We start from the raw sequence: 22109 nt of genomic DNA, 5'->3' as shown, positions 1-22109 counted from the left end.
TAAACATGGAGAGAGTAAATTAAAAAGCATGTACTGCAAAGGTCCAGAAAAATAAATATGTAATGGAAAACTGCACAATAAAAACAGTAATTCTGGGGTTCAGGCCAGCATGGACTGCAAAGGGTCACGACCTTTGACACCTGCATTAAAGATAACTGACAGGTTTTATGTAGGGCTGTGTCACATCATCTTGTTCACGATAATACCGGTTTAGTTTTTTATATGATATGAAAAATTCCTTTGCTGTTGGAAACCTACGTGAATAAACTCTATATATGTGACTGTGTCCTAACAGCCTGTCACAGGTTACAGCCTGATGGGTAGAGATGATTTATATATATATATATAGATCCCAGGGGACATTTGTTTAAATGTGTAATTAGTGGTAGATAAGATTTAGTTGAACTATTAATATTGTAACAGAATCTGAATCTCACTCTGAGTTACTGTTGTTGTTCACAAACTAAAGAAACGAGAGATAATTTTTCTTTCGTTTTTACAGAATATTTGAAGCAAACTGTGAAACTAGATCACTTAATTAGTTGTGATTCTGTGTTCTTAATTTTTTTCTGAAATCTGTCACATCGTCAAGAATATTGTTATCACCCACCCCTAGCTTTATGACGATTTAACAGATTCTCATTCACGTCCACATCTCTGCTGGGCAATGCTTTTCTTTGGCGACACTGTCGGCCCCTGGGGGTCAATAGCAGAAACATTTTGGACACTTGTTTCGATAGCTTTATTAACATCCACCCAGTTTGGTGATGTTTGGACAAACGTTCATCTATTCATGGCCGCGCCAATGAACATTTTTGGAAAATAATTTTACACACGTGGCTCAGCATTATCATTTAACACATCTTGCAGTTTTGTAATAATTGGACAACATTTCTGATTTATAGTCTGATTTTTGATAATGCCACGCCCGTTTTTTGCATTTGTCGCACCCCCTAGTGTTCGATTTAAATGACACTCCTAGGATTCAATTCAGGTACTTATGTAGACATATTCTGCAAGTTTTGTGATGATTGGCCAAACGGTTGTGGAGTTAGGTCCAGAAACATGCTGAGCTTTGTCCCTTTTAAAGTTCATAGGTCAATATTTTCAAAATACAATGAGATATCAACAAGCTTATGATAACTAAAAATGAGATTCATACATTAATGATTCACAGAAAATTTGGCACAAATTGGACGTACAGTTTAAGAGGAGATGTCAAAAATGAGTTGGGTTTTTTTTTTTAAATTCAAAATTTAAAATCTAGAAAGATTTAGGGTCTGGCTATGAGTAATGCAAATGGCCCAACTCGAGGGGCGGCCCCAAGCATGCATTTGAAAATATCACTGCATGCAATTGGATAACACTACGACCAATCAGAACAACACACGGGGTGACGTATCCAGAGCTTAGCTACCAGCGGAGCTAACTGGTAGAGTAGACTCTTGTCGTATCCTGTCAGCAAAACAGCAAAAACGTCCTTCTTGCAAAGGAAAGATTTGAGCGCCGTCTTCTGTTCCTCTTTTAGAGAAAAAGCCAAGTCTAACTCGTTCATTGTAGCGGCCAAAGCTGTTTTAAACAACTGGTGTTCATCCGTAGCCATCTTGCAATGTTTACTGACTGATTCCGGACTACTTTGTTGCAGCTGTGCATGGGTAATGAGCATCATTACTGATTGCCAGAGTGACTCGCTGAGCAAATTCAAATTGTGCTCTAGGGAGAACTCTGGATTTCCAGGGTATATATCCTGGACATTTTCTAATAATTGGACAAACAGTTTCTGATTTATAGTCTGATTTGTGTTAATGCCACGCCCATTTTTTGAATTTGTAGTGCTCCCTGGTGGTTGCAACAAGCTTGTGATAACTATCAATGAGCTTCATCCAGTAACGATCCACAGAAGATTTGGTACAAGTCAGACGTACTGTTTAGGAGATGTTAAAAAATAATTTTTTGAAAACTTCAAAATTGCGTGGAGGCGCCCCCTATTAAGAAATTTCAAAATAATTTCACATGAAAAATAAACATCAGAAATTCAGAATGGCAGAACATCTAGGAGGTCAGACTTGAGGTTTTTTTGTAGAGCAGACTGAGCCTGACTTCTGTGACGAACTGCAATTCGGCCTTTCCAAAATGTAAAGTCTAATTACCACCATCTGGCTAATTGGGGTCATATTTCTTGGCAGCATTTGCACGCAACTTCCAGTCATTGGTGAAAGTCTGATGTGTCTGTGATGTGACATCTCGCAGAAATCTGCAAAAACATTTCTGAAGAAAAAAACAAAATTCAAACAAAAACAGCAGGATCAGCCCATAAAAACATAAACAGTGTATCTGTGTCTGCAGAGTTGCCTTCCTGTCACCAGAGCGACCCCAATGGACGGTTACAAGCTCGTTGGGATTTAGTTTTGCTCGCTGCACGTGTTCATTAAACTGAGGGGGTTTTGTGCTGCTGTCAAACGATCCTCTCATTCAGAAAACGTGTGAAACCACCAGATCTCTCTCAGGTGGAGAATGTTACAGCGATTGTGACGGTGGTCTGAGTTTGTGTGTGCGTGTCTGTTTACAGGAACACTGCAGCCTGTGTCACCGTGGCGATGGCTGTTCTCCATCTTGGTTCCTCTTGTGCTGACGCTCCGGGCGCTGAAGAGAAGCAGTCTGACCCACTCAGGAGCTCTGGGAGGTGTGTCCATAAAGCTGCACTGATGAATTTGTGTCAACAGCAGATTGAGTGACTGTGAAATGTGAAGGTTGTAGAGAGGGGACGATGTGTTTCACCTCGGCTCAAACTTTTGGTTTTCTGACCTACAACTTCAGAGGTTTGAAACTATTCCAGACATTTGACTTTTTCAACATCTAGTCAATTAATGCCAGTATTTGAATACTGATTTAGACGTCGATTACCACAGCAGTGATCAGAGCTTCAAAGCGTTCAGGTCAGCCCAAGTGTTCATTGTAAAAACAGGATTAACAGTGCCTGGTCAAAGTGTCTTTTACTGTGAGTAGTTCAGTGAGTAGAAGATGAGCTGATCTCCAAAAGGCATGAAGTTAAAGATGAAACATGCTTTTCAACTTTTTGAATAAGATCAGTGTTTTATTTTTGTTTTGTACAGTTTTAGAGTGAAAAAAGTTAAAGGAGCATCGTCCAAAAGTTTGGACACCCCGAGACATTGGAGTTCTCAGACAACTTCTCCCAGGGTCTCAGACCTTAGTGAGCTTGTTGACAGTCATGGTGAGGACAGAGCAGATGACTCCTGACAGCTTGTCCCAACAGTCAGCAGCCATGGGCTCCTCTAAACAGCTGCCTGCACTCTGAACACTCAAAGACCTGATGAAGACTAGAAGAAGTCTTCACTTGGTCTTGGCATTAAGAAATGGCAGTTAACAGGAACTGTGGAGTAGGGATGTCACGATTACTTGATTTCACTATTAACCGCGATTTTAAACACCACGTTAATTCTTCGTAAAGATTCCTCAACACTGTCACTCTCCAAAGATTATGCGGAACCATATACAGTAGGCAGATCAGCGCCACTCGCAGTCGCACGGAACGAAAACAAAGTTACACAAGCGGTACGGCTGAATAGGCGTCTCCGAGTGATGGAGTATGAAGACTTATTCCCCCCCAGAAAACAGATAAAGTCAGCCGTGTGGGATCATTTTGGCTATCGCAAAATGACCAAGGGATCATTATTGACGACGGCTTTCCAGTTTGTAAAACATGCCGCAAAAAAGTCGCGGCCAAAGGATCAAACACGAGCAACATGATACAACACCTGCGGGAAACCACCCGGCTTTACATGGGCAAGTAAAGGTAAATGCACAATAACTGGGTTAAAATACCTCAATCTCGATTTATTTATTGTAACATTGAATTAAAAATTATATGTTAGCGTGTCATTTGCAATTAATGGCGTAGTGGTATGATACGAGTTGGGCTTACAGTGCAACGTGACAAGCTAAGGCACGTCTCAAAAACTTTTTTAATGGATAGTTTTGCAGTTTGTGTGCACACAGCGTGAGGTCAAATCATTTTTTTAGTCATCAGACTGTTTCAGTGTCAGTGTGCAGTGTGGAAGATATACAGTACAGGCCAAAAGTTTGGACACACCTTCTCATTCAATGCGTTTTCTTTATTTTCATGACTATTTACATTGTAGATTCTCACTGAAGGCATCAAAACTATGAATGAACACATGTGGAGTTATGTACTTAACAAAAAAAGGTGAAATAACTGAAAACATGTTTTATATTCTAGTTTCTTCAAAATAGCCACCCTTTGCTCTGATTACTGCTTTGCACACTCTTGGCATTCTCTCCATGAGCTTCAAGAGGTAGTCACCTGAAATGGTTTTCCAACAGTCTTGAAGGAGTTCCCAGAGGTGTTTAGCACTTGTTGGCCCCTTTGCCTTCACTCTGCGGTCCAGCTCACCCCAAACCATCTGGATTGGGTTCAGGTCCGGTGACTGTGGAGGCCAGGTCATCTGCCGCAGCACTCCATCACTCTCCTTCTTGGTCAAATAGCCCTTACACAGCCTGGAGGTGTGTTTGGGGTCATTGTCCTGTTGAAAAATAAATGATCGTCCAACTAAACGCAAACCGGATGGGATGGCATGTCGCTGCAGGATGCTGTGGTAGCCATGCTGGTTAACTATGAAGTTAAGTGAGCCTGCACACTAGATACTGCTCCGAAGATTTCATGTGAATATCACCACACGTAACGTTTCAGGCCCAGGCACTTCATCAGACATGAAATTGTAATTTAAACAAAAAATAATGGAAATAAATGAAACTTAAAGATCTATGTGTTCATGTGATTTTACACATTAATAGTGTGAAATCAATTAATGCATAATAATCGTGATAATCGTAAAACCGTGATTATTTCTCTGACAATAATCAGACCAAGTAAATCTATAATTGTGACATCCCTACTGTGGAGGTCAAGCTGAAAACTTTGTGAGAGAGTTGCTCGTAGGATTGTTAGAAAGGAAGAGTTGTGGTGCACTGTTGTACTGTGCAGACACACCTGGTAAGGTATGACCTTCATGAAAGAGTCATCAGAAGAAAACCTGTCCTGTGTCCTCACCAATAAATTCAGACTCACAGGTTAGTGAAGGAACATCGAGACACGCCTGATGCTTTTTGTCCTGAGGACTGATGAAGGTAAAATAGAAACAAAGGTGTGTTTGGAGAAAGAAAGCTGCAGAATTTCTCTGCAGAGTGTAAAGTAGCATAAACTTATGAATAAAGTATTCAAGTTAGGTACAAATATCTCAAACCTTAATAAGTTGTATGCAGATGACACAGTAGTTTATGTACATGCTGGGAACAAAACCCATGCAGCATACAAACTGAACACAGTAATGACTCACATAGTTAAATGGCTCTCCGATAACTGTCTCCACCTTAATGCAAAGAAAACTGTCTGCATGTTCTCGACATAACCCTGGACTCAAACCTCACCTTCAAAAAGCAGGTAAAAAAAGTCACACAGACCATAAAGTTTTACATCGCCAACTTCAAATACATCTGTGACTGCCTCAACATGGAAACAGCAAAACTCTACTTCAATGCAATAATCATGTCCCATCTTACATCCTGTCTAACCAGCTGGTCTCAGACCTGTAGAACCACCCTGTCACCAATCCAGTCAGTTTATAAACAGGCTTTGAAGGTTCTAGACAATGAACCCATTCGCCACCACCACTGCACCATCCTGGAAAAGCATGCCCTAGCTGTCCATGTCCAAGCTGGGAAAACATCCTGAAGCTCAGAGATGCCAGCCTGGTATTTAAAATCCAACCACCACCCCTCTCTCAGTTCTTTACAGAGAGCAGCAGGTTCACTAGAACTGTGGTGGAGGGAAACTTCATCATCCCTGTAAGGAAAAGCTCATTTGGCCAATCAGCCAGCATCAGTCACCTTATTGTATGTGGAAGTGTTTTAAATATTAATCTTTTCAGGTAAAAGTCATGTGTTTGTAAAGTACTGATGATGCGAATGGATCAATGAAACTTGGATTATTCGTCAGTTTTTTGATTCTCCGTTCACCGTAGAGGCATCAGAGAAAAACAAAGTTTTCTATGAATCCAACGTAACACAGGCTGAGTAACTGATATATAAACGATCATGTCAGGGCGAAGTGTTCCGTTAATCTGCAGGAGCTTCAGTTCATGATGAGACCAAACTGATTTTAGGGATGTTTTTCAGCCGTGACAAAGTTCAGAACGTGACCTGTAACAGACAGGAAGCCTCGTTGTTTTTAGCCGAGACGATGTCTGGAGAGATGCCCTTTGCTACATGATTTTATTGATCACACACATCACAGAGGAATCAGCAACAGTCTGCAGCCACTGAAGTCAGTGAAACAGGTTCTTTGAAAGTTGTGGATCAGTGCAACCACAAAATGTCTCTGAGGGAACACTCAAAGTTCACACAAAAATATAATTCTGATTGGTCTGGTGGTCAGTGAGATTAGCTACGGACACACACACACACACACACACACACACACACACACAGGACCGTACGCATGATCCCGTTGACTCCTGCAGGGTATCATTAATCAGTTATCAGTCTCTTTACATCTCAGTGATGCCTTCAGTAAAACCACTCATGTTCCTTCAGTCTTTCAGGATTCTGAGAAATCAAACCATCAGTATCTCTTGTAGACACTGAGTCATACTGGGAGGAACGCTCCATGATCTCATTAAAACCACAGCTTTTTACTGGTCGATACATAACACACACAGCTCTGGGCTGAATGTAAGACATTCATAATGGTTTGTTTCAGAGGTCGTATTCATCAGAAATACTTCAGTGATCTGTCGTCTGTCCACCTGCCACTGATGCTGCTGGGTCCAGTATCTGTTGATCACCATTGTTTTCTAGGTGGTGAATGAAGCAAATGTAGCAGCTGCTTTGGCTGGTTCTAATTTCCAACCCTGAACACTATAAAAATACCCCATTGCAAGTAGAAGGTGTATTATAGGGGGGTCCTCCGGCAGACTAGGCCTAAGTCAGCCTAACTAGGGGCTGGTACAGGACAAGCCTGAGCCAGCCCTAACTATAAGCTTTATCAAAGAGGAAAGTCTTAAGTCTAATATTGATCATAATGATTTCATGTAGATCTGATGAGTAACTATAGCAGTAAAAAAAATATGTGTAATATGTAAAAAAAAAAAATATATATATATATATATATTTGTTTTTAAAAAATGGCGGCATGGTGGTGCAGTGTTGAGCATTGTCACCTCACAGCAGCACCCTTTTTCCATTGTCACTCTCGGCCGCGCTGGGTAAAGCCATGCCGCAGCGATTTGTGTTTCCGTTGTCAGTTTAGATGTGCCACACCAAGCTGCGCCAGAATTGGACCTTCTCCAGAGAAGGTCCAAAAGTCAGACACTGCTTCTCCCCCCGAAACAAGTGTGTGATGTGAGACTCTCCCGTCTGTCTGCAGGAGACCAGAGAGACAGGCGAAGAGTCTCTGTGTGTGTTTTCTCTCCTGCATCCTGTTTGTACTTTATGTGTTAGAAGTTGTTGCTCCAAAACTCAACATTTCCTTATTTTGCTGCTTCACAATAAAAGTTTTTACATGACAAAATAACAGGAGACTTTTATTGTGAAGAATCTACAGGAAATGGAATGTGTTATCACCGAATTAGCAGAACTTTGTCAGCAGCTTTTCTTCAGTAAAGACAAGTCTAATGATACGGCAGGGAGGAAGAGTGAAATCAGAAACAGCCACAGTGAGATGATGATGATGATGAGGATGATGATGATGATGATGATGAAGAGCTGCAGACAAACAGCTCACCTCCAACAGGTAAACTTCTTTCACCTGCCCTGCTGCCAAAATAACAGTGGACTTTAGGCGTGGATCAGCTCGCTGCTTTTACACCTCATCACTCAAGACAAGCCATCATCAGTTAAAGACACACCTTCAGCAGGTGGACCTGTTGTCATGGAGATGCAAATCCCTGCTGCCGGGCTGACAGACCAAACCAAACAAAACCAAACCATGACTGTTGACAATTTGGGCGGCTCTCTCGATACCTTTGTGTCCATGTTGGCGCCATATAAGATGCAGTCTGAGCAGGCAGATCTGGCTGCTGGTTTGATGGAGGGAAGTTTACCACAGGTCATCTCCACATCCTGTCCTCCATGTTGTGATACAACTGAAAGTCTTTGTAGCCAAAGAGTCTGCTGCAGACGTCCAACATGTTTGCAGCAGTTTCTCCTTTGATTCGTGCTGTGTTTTATAAAAGCAGCTGATATAGTTAAAGATCATCGAGTCACTGAAGAGATTTTCCAAGAGGTTTGACGTGAAGCTTATTTTTGTTTGAAGTTTTCTGGGTCACATTTTCACACCAAAGCTTCTTATTAGAGAACAGATGAGCATTTTCTTTTAACTTTTATTTAATGACCAAAAAAATTAACCTTTTGTTTGATTTCATAAGGCCGTCATCTTCGTCGTCAGGACAGGGTGAATCTTTGTGGCCCTAATGAATCAATTTGATATACATAAAAAGTCAAATGTGTTAGAAAGTAGATGACGTCAAATGGCCCTCTGCTGAGTGTTGGAACATCTGAGATCATCGTTACTGAAGACTTAGATGTGTTTACAGGAAGTGAGAACATGGATCAGCTTTCTAAGAAACATTCATCTGTTGTTGAAGTAAAAAAGAGTTCCTCTAACATGACGTGTGTGTTCTCAGCCCTGCTGGTGGGATTTGTGTTGACGATGGCCAACTACAGCTTCTTCTCCGCCCTGCTGGCCTTCTTCATCACCTCCTCCAAACTGACCCGCTGGGGAGGAGCACAGAAGAAGAAAATAGACGCCGAGTACAAAGAAGGTGAGAGACATGAAGGTGTGCTCTCTTTTTTTCTTTAAATTAATATTCATATTTAAATGTGTTAACCTCTGTGTTTGTGTCAGGGGGGCAGAGGAACTGGGTCCAGGTCTTCTGTAATGGAGGAGTTCCCACAGAGCTGGCACTGCTTTATATGATTGAGGTAAACACACACCATTTATTAGAGAACAGTCGTGTCGTGAAGCGACCTTAACAAGCATCATAAGTCCCGTTCACCTTCTTTTATGATGTTTTTTGCACTGCTGATGTAGCGTGAAGTGGCGAATTCTTCCAGGGCAGGGCGGAGCCTTTTTATCTCTTTACCACACAGAGACGCCGTATGTGAGGACGCTCTCGATGGTTGTCCTGTAGAACGCCACCTGCAGCTTCCTCTCCATGTTGTTTCACCTGAGGACGCAAAGCCTCTGTTGTGCTCTTTTTTAAAGATATTTTTGGGGCTTTTATTTGAGCATGAAAGGGGGAGAGACTGGGGATGACATGCAGCAACATGCTTTGTACATGTGGTGCCTGCTCTACTAGGTGAGCTAGTGGGCATGCTTGTGGTCTTCTTATTGTCACCGTGGTGTTGGGTGACCAGGAGAGATCCTCAGAAACATGGACTCCCTCTTTCCACACATGCTCTGCTGGTGCAGAGGGGTCAGGCTTCTTCCTGAAGCCCAGAATCATCTGCTTTGTTTCAGTGGTGTTCAGTGTGAGGTTATTCACTGAGCACCACTCCAGTCCAGCACAGTCTCTGTACCTCGTCCCTGTAAGCAGACTCCTCGTCCCCCCGATATGAGCCCAACAATGGATGGATGGAAAGTACCACCAGTTTTCTCCTCCACCACAGTCTCTCCACCGAGTCACCCTCTTTCTCTCTGTCTGTAAAGTACAGTTGCTTTTCCAACACGCCGCGCTCATAAGCAGGAAAGCTTTCCACTGCGACATGTGGTATAAGAATTGACTGTAAACAAAAAAATTGAAATTACAAAAAAACAAACTGCTGATCCTTTAAATGCTTTCAGTTGTATGTAAATGTGGTGTCTGACTCTTTAAAATGGCCGCCATGTTTCAGGTGGGTCCAGGTGAGATCCCCATTGACTTCAGCAAACAGTACTCGGCCTCCTGGATGTGCCTGTCTCTACTGGGCGCGCTCGCATGCAGCACCGGGGACACCTGGGCGTCAGAGGTGGGGCCCGTCCTCAGCCAATCACAGCCGAGACTCATCACCACCTGGAAGGAAGTTCCTGCAGGTGAGAGGCTGAAAACAATCACTGGGTGCTCAACACATCCACAAAGTCACAGGATTATGTGATTTAATCTGAATTGCTAATCCTTGTTTTCTTATGAACAATCCACATTTAGGTTTTGATCCAATCTGATTGAAATTTAATCAGATGAGTCCTTTTGGTTTGTTGTTTTGGCGAGGAAGAGACATCTGTGGATAATTCAGCTCCTGAACAGTGAACACTGAAGGAAGTTTCAGCTGCTTACAGTCCTAACTCCTTAAATCTTTAACACTAATCCGTCCTGTCTGCTGTGTAAGTGTCATCAGATCATTTTCCCCGTTAAAGGGTTTTTTGGGGAGTTTTTCCTGATCAGCTGTGAGGGTCCTAAGGACAGAGGGATGTCGTATGCTGTAAAGCCCTGTGAGGCAAATTGTGATTTGTGATATTGGGCTTTATAAATTGAATTGAATTGAATTGTTTGCTGTGATATCATTGACATGAAATCAGTTTTCCAGTCTGTGATACAATCGACTGACCTACAGCTACTGTACTCGACTGTAAAGTGAAGTGTGACTTCAGTGTAAAAGGCTGTTTGTGTGGATGTATATGATGACGCAGACGGAGGAGGCAAAAGTTCAGCAGCACACACAGTTTCTTTGTATCGATGGTCAAATTAATGGTTTTCCTAAATTTGACCCTGAAATGTTTTTGATTGATTAGAGCTAGTTTATGGACTGAACATGTTCACACTGGTTCTTCTGCTTATTGCGATCTACTTATTATTTTTCTGCTCTCGTGCCCTCCAGGAACAAACGGAGGGGTCACGACTGTCGGACTTGTCGCCAGCTTCCTCGGTGGGTTCACGGTGGGCGCAGCGTACTATGCAACACAGCTTCTAGTGGTCAGCGACTTGCACCTGGCGGACCCTCAGTGGCCCATCATGATGTATGGCGGTGTGGCTGGCCTGCTGGGGTCGATGCTGGACTCTTTCCTGGGAGCTCACATGCAGTACTCAGGTAGGACCAGTGGTATCATGGTACATCCCTCTCTTTAAATCTGCCTAGATCACCATGGCAACTGATGCTGCTTCTCTAACCTGGTCTCCTCTCGCTCTGTCCGTCTCCAGGCTTTGACTCGAGCATCAGGAAGGTGGTGAGTTACGAATCTGCCACCACTCGGCGGATCTGTGGGAAACCCATCTTAGACAACAACGCCGTCAACCTTTTCTCCTCCGTCCTCATCGCACTCATCCTGCCCGGGCTGGCGTGGGGGATGTGGCCACGATAGACTGACAGACGGATAAACAACACGGAGCCAGACGACCGATCACAGACAGAATTATTAAAGACATTTGAGTAATGTGTTGGTCACACTAAAGGTTAAAACAACAACACTCTCCTCCTGTATTAATACGGGACATTATGTTGGACATGCTGAGAGGCTCTGATGAAGAGGAAAATAAATAGAGTGATGAAAACTTTGTGTAGTGTTTCATACATTAACTCAACGATGTCCTACAGATGACTGCACATATACATCCCAATAAAACAGATACTACTGATGGACAGGCAAGAAGTGGGACTGCTTACTCATAATATAAACTGAAAGCCAAAAAAGTATTTCAAATAAAATCCTGACATGACTCTTCAAATGTCTGTGTTTTAATCGTCTTCTCTAATTAGCAAATTTCACTTTGCTTTGCCTCTTACGTTAAAATATCAGAATAGGCAAAAGAGTGATGTAAACAATGGAGATCACCTCTGCTGGCCATTTAGGACCTGATCTGTGATTGAAAATGTTCATTAAACTCAACATGTTAATGATATTTGGTGCCTAACATTATTACTGAGCAAGAAAGCTTCCTCCTGTTGGTAATTACAAGTGTTCATTGGTAATGTTGGAACGCCCTCTGGTGGATAGACTGTGTAACAGCCACATGCTGACAGTGGCATTCAAGCATACACCTGTGTATACAGTGCACACTTACATAGAAAGTATGAATAATAGGCTGATGATTTACCGGTATTCATAATGTGAATAAATCAAGAATAAAAATGTATGTTTTTTTCCTGATTCATTCATTAATATGTCAGTCACTAGTCTGTAAAAATATTCCCCCCAAAATCTGCGTAACTATTAGAACTTTGAATCATCCTAGTATACGTCATAGTATAGCATGTCATCCGAAAGAAAAAACATCATAGTATAGCATGTCATCCGAAATCTTAATAAAATGTCATAGTATAGTATGTCATCCGAAATCATGAAAAAACGTCATAGTATAGCATGTCATCCGAAATCTTAATAAAATGTCATAGTATAGCATGTCGTCCAAAATCATGAAAAAACGTCATAGTATAGCATATCGTCTGAAATCTCAAAAGAAACGTGATAGTTTACCATGTCGTCCGAAATCATGAAAAAATGTCATAGCATGTCGTCCGAAATCATGAAAAAATGTCATAGTATAGCATGTCGTCTGAAATCATGAAAAAACGTCATGGTATAGCATGTCGTCCAAATTCATCAGAAAATGTCATAGTATAGCATGTCGTCCAAATTCATCAGAAAATGTCACAGTATACCATGTCGTCCGAAATCATGAAAAAATGTCATAGTATAGCATTTCGTCCAAATTCATCAGAAAATGTCACAGTATACCATGTCGTCTGAAATCATGAAAAAATGTCATAGTATAGCATGTCGTCCGAAATCATGAAAAAATGTCAGAGTATAGTATGTCGTTCGAAATCATGAAAAAATGTCACAGTATAGCATGTCGTTTGAAATCCTGAAAAAAATATCATAGTATAGCATGTCGTCCGAAATCATGAAAAAATGTCATAGTATAGCATGTCGTCCGAAATCATTAAAAAAATATCACAGTATAGCATGTCGTTCGAAATCCTGAAAAAAAAAGTCATAGTATAGCATGTCGTCCAAAATCATGAAAAAATGTCATAGTATAGCATGTCGTCCGAAATCATTAAAAAAATATCATAGTATAGCATGTCGTCCGAAATCATGAAAAAATGTCATAGTATAGCATGTCGTCCGAAATCATTAAAAAAATATCACAGTATAGCATGTCGTTCGAAATCCTGAAAAAAAAAGTCATAGTATAGCATGTCGTCCAAAATCATGAAAAAATGTCACAGTATAGCATGTCGTCCGAAATCATGAAAAAATGTCATAGTATAGCATTTCGTCCAAATTCATCAGAAAATGTCACAGTATACCATGTCGTCTGAAATCATGAAAAAATGTCATAGTATAGCATGTCGTCCGAAATCATGAAAAAATGTCATAGTATAGTATGTCGCCTGAAATCATGAAAAAATGTCACAGTATAGCATGTCGTCCGAAATCATGAAAAAATGTCATAGTATAGTATGTCGCCTGAAATCATGAAAAAATGTCACAGTATAGCATGTCGTTCGAGATCCTGAAAAAAAAAGTCATAGTATAGCATGTCGTCCAAAATCATGAAAAAATGTCACAGTATAGCATGTCGTCCGAAATCATGAAAAAATGTCATAGTATAGCATTTCGTCCAAATTCATCAGAAAATGTCACAGTATACCATGTCGTCTGAAATCATGAAAAAATGTCATAGTATAGCATGTCGTCCGAAATCATGAAAAAATGTCATAGTATAGTATGTCGCCTGAAATCATGAAAAAATGTCACAGTATAGCATGTCGTCCGAAATCATGAAAAAATGTCATAGTATAGTATGTCGCCTGAAATCATGAAAAAATGTCACAGTATAGCATGTCGTCCGAAATCATGAAAAAATGTCATAGTATAGTATGTCGTCTGAAATCATGAAAAAAATGTCACAGTACAGCATGTCGTTCGAAATCCTGAAAAAAAAAATCATAGTATAGCATGTCGTCCGAAATCATGAAAAAATGTCATAGTATAGCATGTCGTCCGAAATCATGAAAAAAATGTCACAGTATAGCATGTCGTTCGAAATCCTGAAAAAATGTCATAGTATAGCATGTCGTCTGAAATCATGACAAAACGTCATAGTATAGCATGTCGTCCAAATTCATCAAAAAATGTCATAGTATACCATGTCGTTCAAAATCATGAAAAAATGTCATAGTATAGCATGTCGTTCGAAATCATGAAAAAATGTCATAGTATAGCATGTCGTCCGAAATCATGAAAAAAATGTCACTGTATAGCATGTCGTTCCGAAATCATGAAAAAAATGTCACAGTATAGCATGTTGTTCGAAATCCTGAAAAAAAAAGTCATAGTATAGCATGTCGTCCGAAATTATTGAAAAATGTCATAGTATAGCATGTCGCCTGAAATCATGAAAAAATGTCACAGTATAGCATGTCGTCTGAAATCATGAAAAAATGTCACAGTATAGCATGTCGTTTGAAATCATGAAAAAAATGTCATAGTATAGTATGTCGTTTGAAATCATGAAAAAAAGTCATAGTATAGCATGTCGTCCGAAATCATGAAAAAAATGTCACAGTATAGCATGTCGTTCGAAATCATGAAAAAATGTCATAGTATAGCATGTCGTCCGAAATCATGAAAAAAATGTCACAGTATAGCATGTCGTCCGAAATCATGAAAAAAAATGTCACAGTATAGCATGTTGTTCGAAATCCTGAAAAAAAAAAGTCATAGTATAGCATGTCGTCCGAAATTATTAAAAAATGTCATAGTATAGTATGTCGTTTGAAATCATGAAAAAAAGTCATAGTATAGCATGTCGTCTGAAATCATGAAAAAAATGTCATAGTATAGTATGTCGTTCGAAACCATGAAAAAATGTCATAGTATAGCATGTCGTCCGAAATCATGAAAAAAATGTCACAGTATAGCATGTCGTTCGAAATCATGAAAAAATGTCACAGTATAGCATGTCATCCGAAATCATGAAAAAAATGTCACAGTATAGTATGTCGTTCGAAACCATGAAAAAATGTCATAGTATAGCATGTCGTCCGAAATCATGAAAAAAATGTCACAGTATAGCATGTCGTTCGAAATCATGAAAAAATGTCACAGTATAGCATGTCGTCCGAAATCATGAAAAAAATGTCACAGTATAGCATGTCGTTTGAAATCCTGAAAAAAAAGTCATAGTATAGCATGTCGTCCGAAATCATGAAAAAATGTCACAGTATAGCATGTCGTTCGAAATCATGAAAAAAATGTCATAGTATAGCATGTCGTTTGAAATCATGAAAAAAATGATATAGTATAGCATGTCGTCTGAAATCATGAAAAAAATGTCATAGTATAGTATGTCGTTCGAAATCATGAAAAAATGTCATAGCATGTCGTCCGAAATCATGAAAAAAATGTCACAGTATAGCATGTCGTCCGAAATCATGAAAAAATGTCACAGTATATCATGTCGTCCGAAATCATGAAAAAAAATGTCACAGTATAGCATGTCGTTTGAAATCATGAAAAAACTGTCACAGTATAGCATGTCGTCCGAAATCATGAAAAAAATGTCACAGTATAGCATGTCGTCTGAAATCATGAAAAAAATGTCACAGTATAGCATGTCGTCCGAAATCATGAAAAAATGTCATAGTATAGCATGTCGTCCGAAATCATGGAAAAAATGTCACAGTATAGCATGTCGTTTGAAATCCTGAAAAAAAAGTCATAGTATAGCATGTCGTCCGAAATCATGAAAAAATGTCACAGTATAGCATGTCGTTCGAAATCATGAAAAAAATGTCATAGTATAGTATGTCGTTTGAAATCATGAAAAAAAAGTCATAGTATAGCATGTCATCTGAAATCACGAAAAAAATGTCATAGTATAGTATGTCGTTCGAAATCATGAAAAAATGTCATAGCATGTCGTCCGAAATCATGAAAAAAATGTCACAGTATAGCATGTCGTCTGAAATCATGAAAAAAATGTCACGGTATATCATGTCGTTTGAAATCATGAAAAAACGTCATAGTATAGCATGTCGTCCAAATTCATCAGAAAATGTCATAGTATACCATGTCGTCCGAAATCATAAAAAAATGTAATAGTATAGCATGTCGTTCGAAATCATGAAAAAGTGTCATAGTATAGCATGTCGTCCGAAATCATGAAAAAAATGTCACAGTATATCATGTCGTTTGAAATCATGAAAAAACGTCATAGTATAGCATATCGTCTGAAATCTTGAAAAAACACCATAGTATAGCATGTCGTCTGACATCATCAGAAAACGTCATACTATAACATGTCGTCTGAAATCATGAAAAAAAGTCATAGTATAGCATGTCGTCCGAAATCATGAAAAAAATGTCACAGTATAGCATGTCATTTGAAATCCTGAAAAAAATATCATAGTATAGCATGTCGTCCGAAATCATGAAAAAATGTCATAGTATAGCATGTCGTCCGAAATCATGAAAAAAATGTCACAGTATAGCATGTCGTCCGAAATTATGAAAAAATGTCACAGTATAGTATGTCGCCTGGAATCATGAAAAAATGTCACAGTATAGCATGTCGTCTGAAATCATGAAAAAAATGTCACAGTATAACATGTCGTCCGAAATCATGAAAAAAATGTCACAGTATATCATGTCATTTGAAATCATGAAAAAAATGTTATAGTATAGTATGTCGTTCAAAATCATGAAAAAAGTCATAGTATAGCATGTCGTCTGAAATCATGAAAAAAATGTCACAGTGTAGCATGTCGTCTGAAATCATGAAAAAAATGTCACAGTATAGCACGTCGTCCGAAATCATGAAAAAAATGTCACAGTATAGCACGTCGTCCGAAATTATGAAAAAAATGTCACAGTATAGCATGTCGTCCGAAATCATGAAAAAAATGTCACAGTATAGCACGTCGTTTGAAATCATGAAAAAATGTCACAGTATAGCATGTCGTTTGAAATCATGAAAAAATGTCACAGTATAGCATGTCGTTTGAAATCATGAAAAAAATGTCACAGTATATCATGTCGTTTGAAATTATGAAAAAAATATCACAGTATATCATGTCGTTTGAAATCATGAAAAAATGTCACAGTATATCATGTCGTCTGAAATCATGAAAAAAAAGTCATAGTATAGCATGTCGTCCGAAATCATGAAAAAATGTCACAGTATAGCATGTCGTTCGAAATCATGAAAAAAATGTCATAGTATAGTATGTCGTTTGAAATCATGAAAAAAAAGTCATAGTATAGCATGTCATCTGAAATCACGAAAAAAATGTCATAGTATAGTATGTCGTTCGAAATCATGAAAAAATGTCATAGCATGTCGTCCGAAATCATGAAAAAAATGTCACAGTATAGCATGTCGTCTGAAATCATGAAAAAAATGTCACGGTATATCATGTCGTTTGAAATCATGAAAAAACGTCATAGTATAGCATGTCGTCCAAATTCATCAGAAAATGTCATAGTATACCATGTCGTCCGAAATCATAAAAAAATGTAATAGTATAGCATGTCGTTCGAAATCATGAAAAAGTGTCATAGTATAGCATGTCGTCCGAAATCATGAAAAAAATGTCACAGTATATCATGTCGTTTGAAATCATGAAAAAACGTCATAGTATAGCATATCGTCTGAAATCTTGAAAAAACACCATAGTATAGCATGTCGTCTGACATCATCAGAAAACGTCATACTATAACATGTCGTCTGAAATCATGAAAAAAAGTCATAGTATAGCATGTCGTCCGAAATCATGAAAAAAATGTCACAGTATAGCATGTCATTTGAAATCCTGAAAAAAATATCATAGTATAGCATGTCGTCCGAAATCATGAAAAAATGTCATAGTATAGCATGTCGTCCGAAATCATGAAAAAAATGTCACAGTATAGCATGTCGTCCGAAATTATGAAAAAATGTCACAGTATAGTATGTCGCCTGGAATCATGAAAAAATGTCACAGTATAGCATGTCGTCTGAAATCATGAAAAAAATGTCACAGTATAACATGTCGTCCGAAATCATGAAAAAAATGTCACAGTATATCATGTCATTTGAAATCATGAAAAAAATGTTATAGTATAGTATGTCGTTCAAAATCATGAAAAAAGTCATAGTATAGCATGTCGTCTGAAATCATGAAAAAAATGTCACAGTGTAGCATGTCGTCTGAAATCATGAAAAAAATGTCACAGTATAGCACGTCGTCCGAAATCATGAAAAAAATGTCACAGTATAGCACGTCGTCCGAAATTATGAAAAAAATGTCACAGTATAGCATGTCGTCCGAAATCATGAAAAAAATGTCACAGTATAGCACGTCGTTTGAAATCATGAAAAAATGTCACAGTATAGCATGTCGTTTGAAATCATGAAAAAATGTCACAGTATAGCATGTCGTTTGAAATCATGAAAAAAATGTCACAGTATATCATGTCGTTTGAAATTATGAAAAAAATATCACAGTATATCATGTCGTTTGAAATCATGAAAAAATGTCACAGTATATCATGTCGTCTGAAATCATGAAAAAAATGTCACAGTATATCATGTCGTTTGAAATCATGAAAAAAATGTCATAGTATAGTATGTCGTTCAAAATCATGAAAAAAGTCATAGTATAGCATGTCGTCTGAAATCATGAAAAAAATGTCACAGTATAGCATGTCGTCCGAAATCATGAAAAAATGTCACAGTATAGCATGTCGTCCGAAATCATGAAAAAAAAGTCATAGTATAGTATGTCGTTCGAAATCATGAAAAAAATGTCATAGTATAGCATGTCGTTTGAAATCATGAAAAAAATGATATAGTATAGCATGTCGTCTGAAATCATGAAAAAAATGTCATAGTATAGTATGTCGTTCGAAATCATGAAAAAATGTCATAGCATGTCGTCCGAAATCATGAAAAAAATGTCACAGTATAGCATGTCGTCCGAAATCATGAAAAAATGTCACAGTATATCATGTCGTCCGAAATCATGAAAAAAAATGTCACAGTATAGCATGTCGTTTGAAATCATGAAAAAACTGTCACAGTATAGCATGTCGTCCGAAATCATGAAAAAAATGTCACAGTATAGCATGTCGTCTGAAATCATGAAAAAAATGTCACAGTATAGCATGTCGTCCGAAATCATGAAAAAATGTCATAGTATAGCATGTCGTCCGAAATCATGGAAAAAATGTCACAGTATAGCATGTCGTTTGAAATCCTGAAAAAAAAGTCATAGTATAGCATGTCGTCCGAAATCATGAAAAAATGTCACAGTATAGCATGTCGTTCGAAATCATGAAAAAAATGTCATAGTATAGTATGTCGTTTGAAATCATGAAAAAAAAGTCATAGTATAGCATGTCATCTGAAATCACGAAAAAAATGTCATAGTATAGTATGTCGTTCGAAATCATGAAAAAATGTCATAGCATGTCGTCCGAAATCATGAAAAAAATGTCACAGTATAGCATGTCGTCTGAAATCATGAAAAAAATGTCACGGTATATCATGTCGTTTGAAATCATGAAAAAACGTCATAGTATAGCATGTCGTCCAAATTCATCAGAAAATGTCATAGTATACCATGTCGTCCGAAATCATAAAAAAATGTAATAGTATAGCATGTCGTTCGAAATCATGAAAAAGTGTCATAGTATAGCATGTCGTCCGAAATCATGAAAAAAATGTCACAGTATATCATGTCGTTTGAAATCATGAAAAAACGTCATAGTATAGCATATCGTCTGAAATCTTGAAAAAACACCATAGTATAGCATGTCGTCTGACATCATCAGAAAACGTCATACTATAACATGTCGTCTGAAATCATGAAAAAAAGTCATAGTATAGCATGTCGTCCGAAATCATGAAAAAAATGTCACAGTATAGCATGTCATTTGAAATCCTGAAAAAAATATCATAGTATAGCATGTCGTCCGAAATCATGAAAAAATGTCATAGTATAGCATGTCGTCCGAAATCATGAAAAAAATGTCACAGTATAGCATGTCGTCCGAAATTATGAAAAAATGTCACAGTATAGTATGTCGCCTGGAATCATGAAAAAATGTCACAGTATAGCATGTCGTCTGAAATCATGAAAAAAATGTCACAGTATAACATGTCGTCCGAAATCATGAAAAAAATGTCACAGTATATCATGTCATTTGAAATCATGAAAAAAATGTTATAGTATAGTATGTCGTTCAAAATCATGAAAAAAGTCATAGTATAGCATGTCGTCTGAAATCATGAAAAAAATGTCACAGTGTAGCATGTCGTCTGAAATCATGAAAAAAATGTCACAGTATAGCACGTCGTCCGAAATCATGAAAAAAATGTCACAGTATAGCACGTCGTCCGAAATTATGAAAAAAATGTCACAGTATAGCATGTCGTCCGAAATCATGAAAAAAATGTCACAGTATAGCACGTCGTTTGAAATCATGAAAAAATGTCACAGTATAGCATGTCGTTTGAAATCATGAAAAAATGTCACAGTATAGCATGTCGTTTGAAATCATGAAAAAAATGTCACAGTATATCATGTCGTTTGAAATTATGAAAAAAATATCACAGTATATCATGTCGTTTGAAATCATGAAAAAATGTCACAGTATATCATGTCGTCTGAAATCATGAAAAAAATGTCACAGTATATCATGTCGTTTGAAATCATGAAAAAAATGTCATAGTATAGTATGTCGTTCAAAATCATGAAAAAAGTCATAGTATAGCATGTCGTCTGAAATCATGAAAAAAATGTCACAGTATAGCATGTCGTCCGAAATCATGAAAAAATGTCACAGTATAGCATGTCGTCCGAAATCATGAAAAAAAAGTCATAGTATAGTATGTCGTTCAAAATCATGAAAAAAGTCATAGTATAGCATGTCGTTCGAAATCCTGAAAAAATGTCACAGTATAGCATGTCGTCTGAAATCATGAAAAAAATGTCACAGTATAGCATGTCGTCTGAAATCATGAAAAAAATGTCACAGTATATCATGTCGTTCAAAATCATGAAAAAAGTCATAGTATAGCATGTCGTCTGAAATCATGAAAAAAATGTCACAGTATAGCATGTTGTCTGAAATCATGAAAAAAATGTCACAGTATAGCATGTCGTCCGAAATCATGAAAAAAATGTCACAGTATAGCATGTCGTCCGAAATCATGAAAAAAAAGTCATAGTATAGTATGTCGTTCAAAATCATGAAAAAAGTCATAGTATAGCATGTCGTTCAAAATCATGAAAAAAAGTCATAGTATAGCATGTCGTCCGAAATCATGAAAAAAAAGTCATAGTATAGTATGTCGTCCGAAATCATGAAAAAAAAGTCATAGTATAGTATGTCGTTCAAAATCATGAAAAAAGTCATAGTATAGCATGTCGTTCAAAATCATGAAAAAAAGTCATAGTATAGCATGTCGTCCGAAATCATGAAAAAAATGTCACAGTATAGCATGTCGTCTGAAATCATGAAAAAAATGTCACAGTATATCATGTCGTTCGAAATCATGAAAAAAAAGTCATAGTATAGTATGTTGTTCAAAATCATGAAAAAAGTCATAGTATAGCATGTCGTCTGAAATCATGAAAAAAATGTCACAGTATAGCATGTTGTCTGAAATCATGAAAAAAATGTCACAGTATAGCATGTCGTCCGAAATCATGAAAAAAATGTCACAGTATAGCATGTCGTCCGAAATCATGAAAAAAAAGTCATAGTATAGTATGTCGTTCAAAATCATGAAAAAAGTCATAGTATAGCATGTCGTTCAAAATCATGAAAAAAAGTCATAGTATAGCATGTCGTCCGAAATCATGAAAAAAATGTCACAGTATAGCATGTCATCCGAAATCATGAAAAAAATGTCACAGTATAGCATGTCGTTTGAAATCATGAAAAAATGTCACAGTATAGCATGTCATCCGAAATCATGAAAAAAATGTCACAGTATAGCATGTCATTTGAAATCATGAAAAAACATAGTAGTACAGGATGTTCTGTAAAATCAGTCCACCATGGTTGAAAGCGCAGAGTGGGCAGTTTGAAGAGAAGAACA

General features: G+C 37.9%; 1 protein-coding gene across 4 annotated transcripts in view; it reads left to right on the top strand.

Annotated features, from left to right (window-relative positions):
- Positions 1–12139, top strand: part of tmem19 (transmembrane protein 19) — a 28131-nt gene extending 15992 nt beyond the window's left edge. For all 4 annotated transcript variants that reach the window (XM_033615329.2, XM_078165448.1, XM_078165446.1 and 1 more), the window contains exons 3-8: positions 2570–2683; positions 8721–8858; positions 8942–9018; positions 9931–10108; positions 10891–11100; positions 11211–12139. In XM_033615329.2, coding sequence (XP_033471220.1) covers positions 2570–2683; positions 8721–8858; positions 8942–9018; positions 9931–10108; positions 10891–11100; positions 11211–11371 — 878 coding nt within the window. In that variant the 3' untranslated portion in view covers positions 11372–12139. The remainder of the gene's footprint in view (positions 1–2569; positions 2684–8720; positions 8859–8941; positions 9019–9930; positions 10109–10890; positions 11101–11210) is intronic.
- Positions 12140–22109: the final 9970 nt, after the last annotated feature.

Source organism: Epinephelus lanceolatus, chromosome 23, assembly GCF_041903045.1.
Source record: "Epinephelus lanceolatus isolate andai-2023 chromosome 23, ASM4190304v1, whole genome shotgun sequence".
Classification (NCBI taxonomy): domain Eukaryota; kingdom Metazoa; phylum Chordata; class Actinopteri; order Perciformes; family Serranidae; genus Epinephelus; species Epinephelus lanceolatus.
This window is presented reverse-complemented; position numbering and strand designations above follow the sequence as displayed.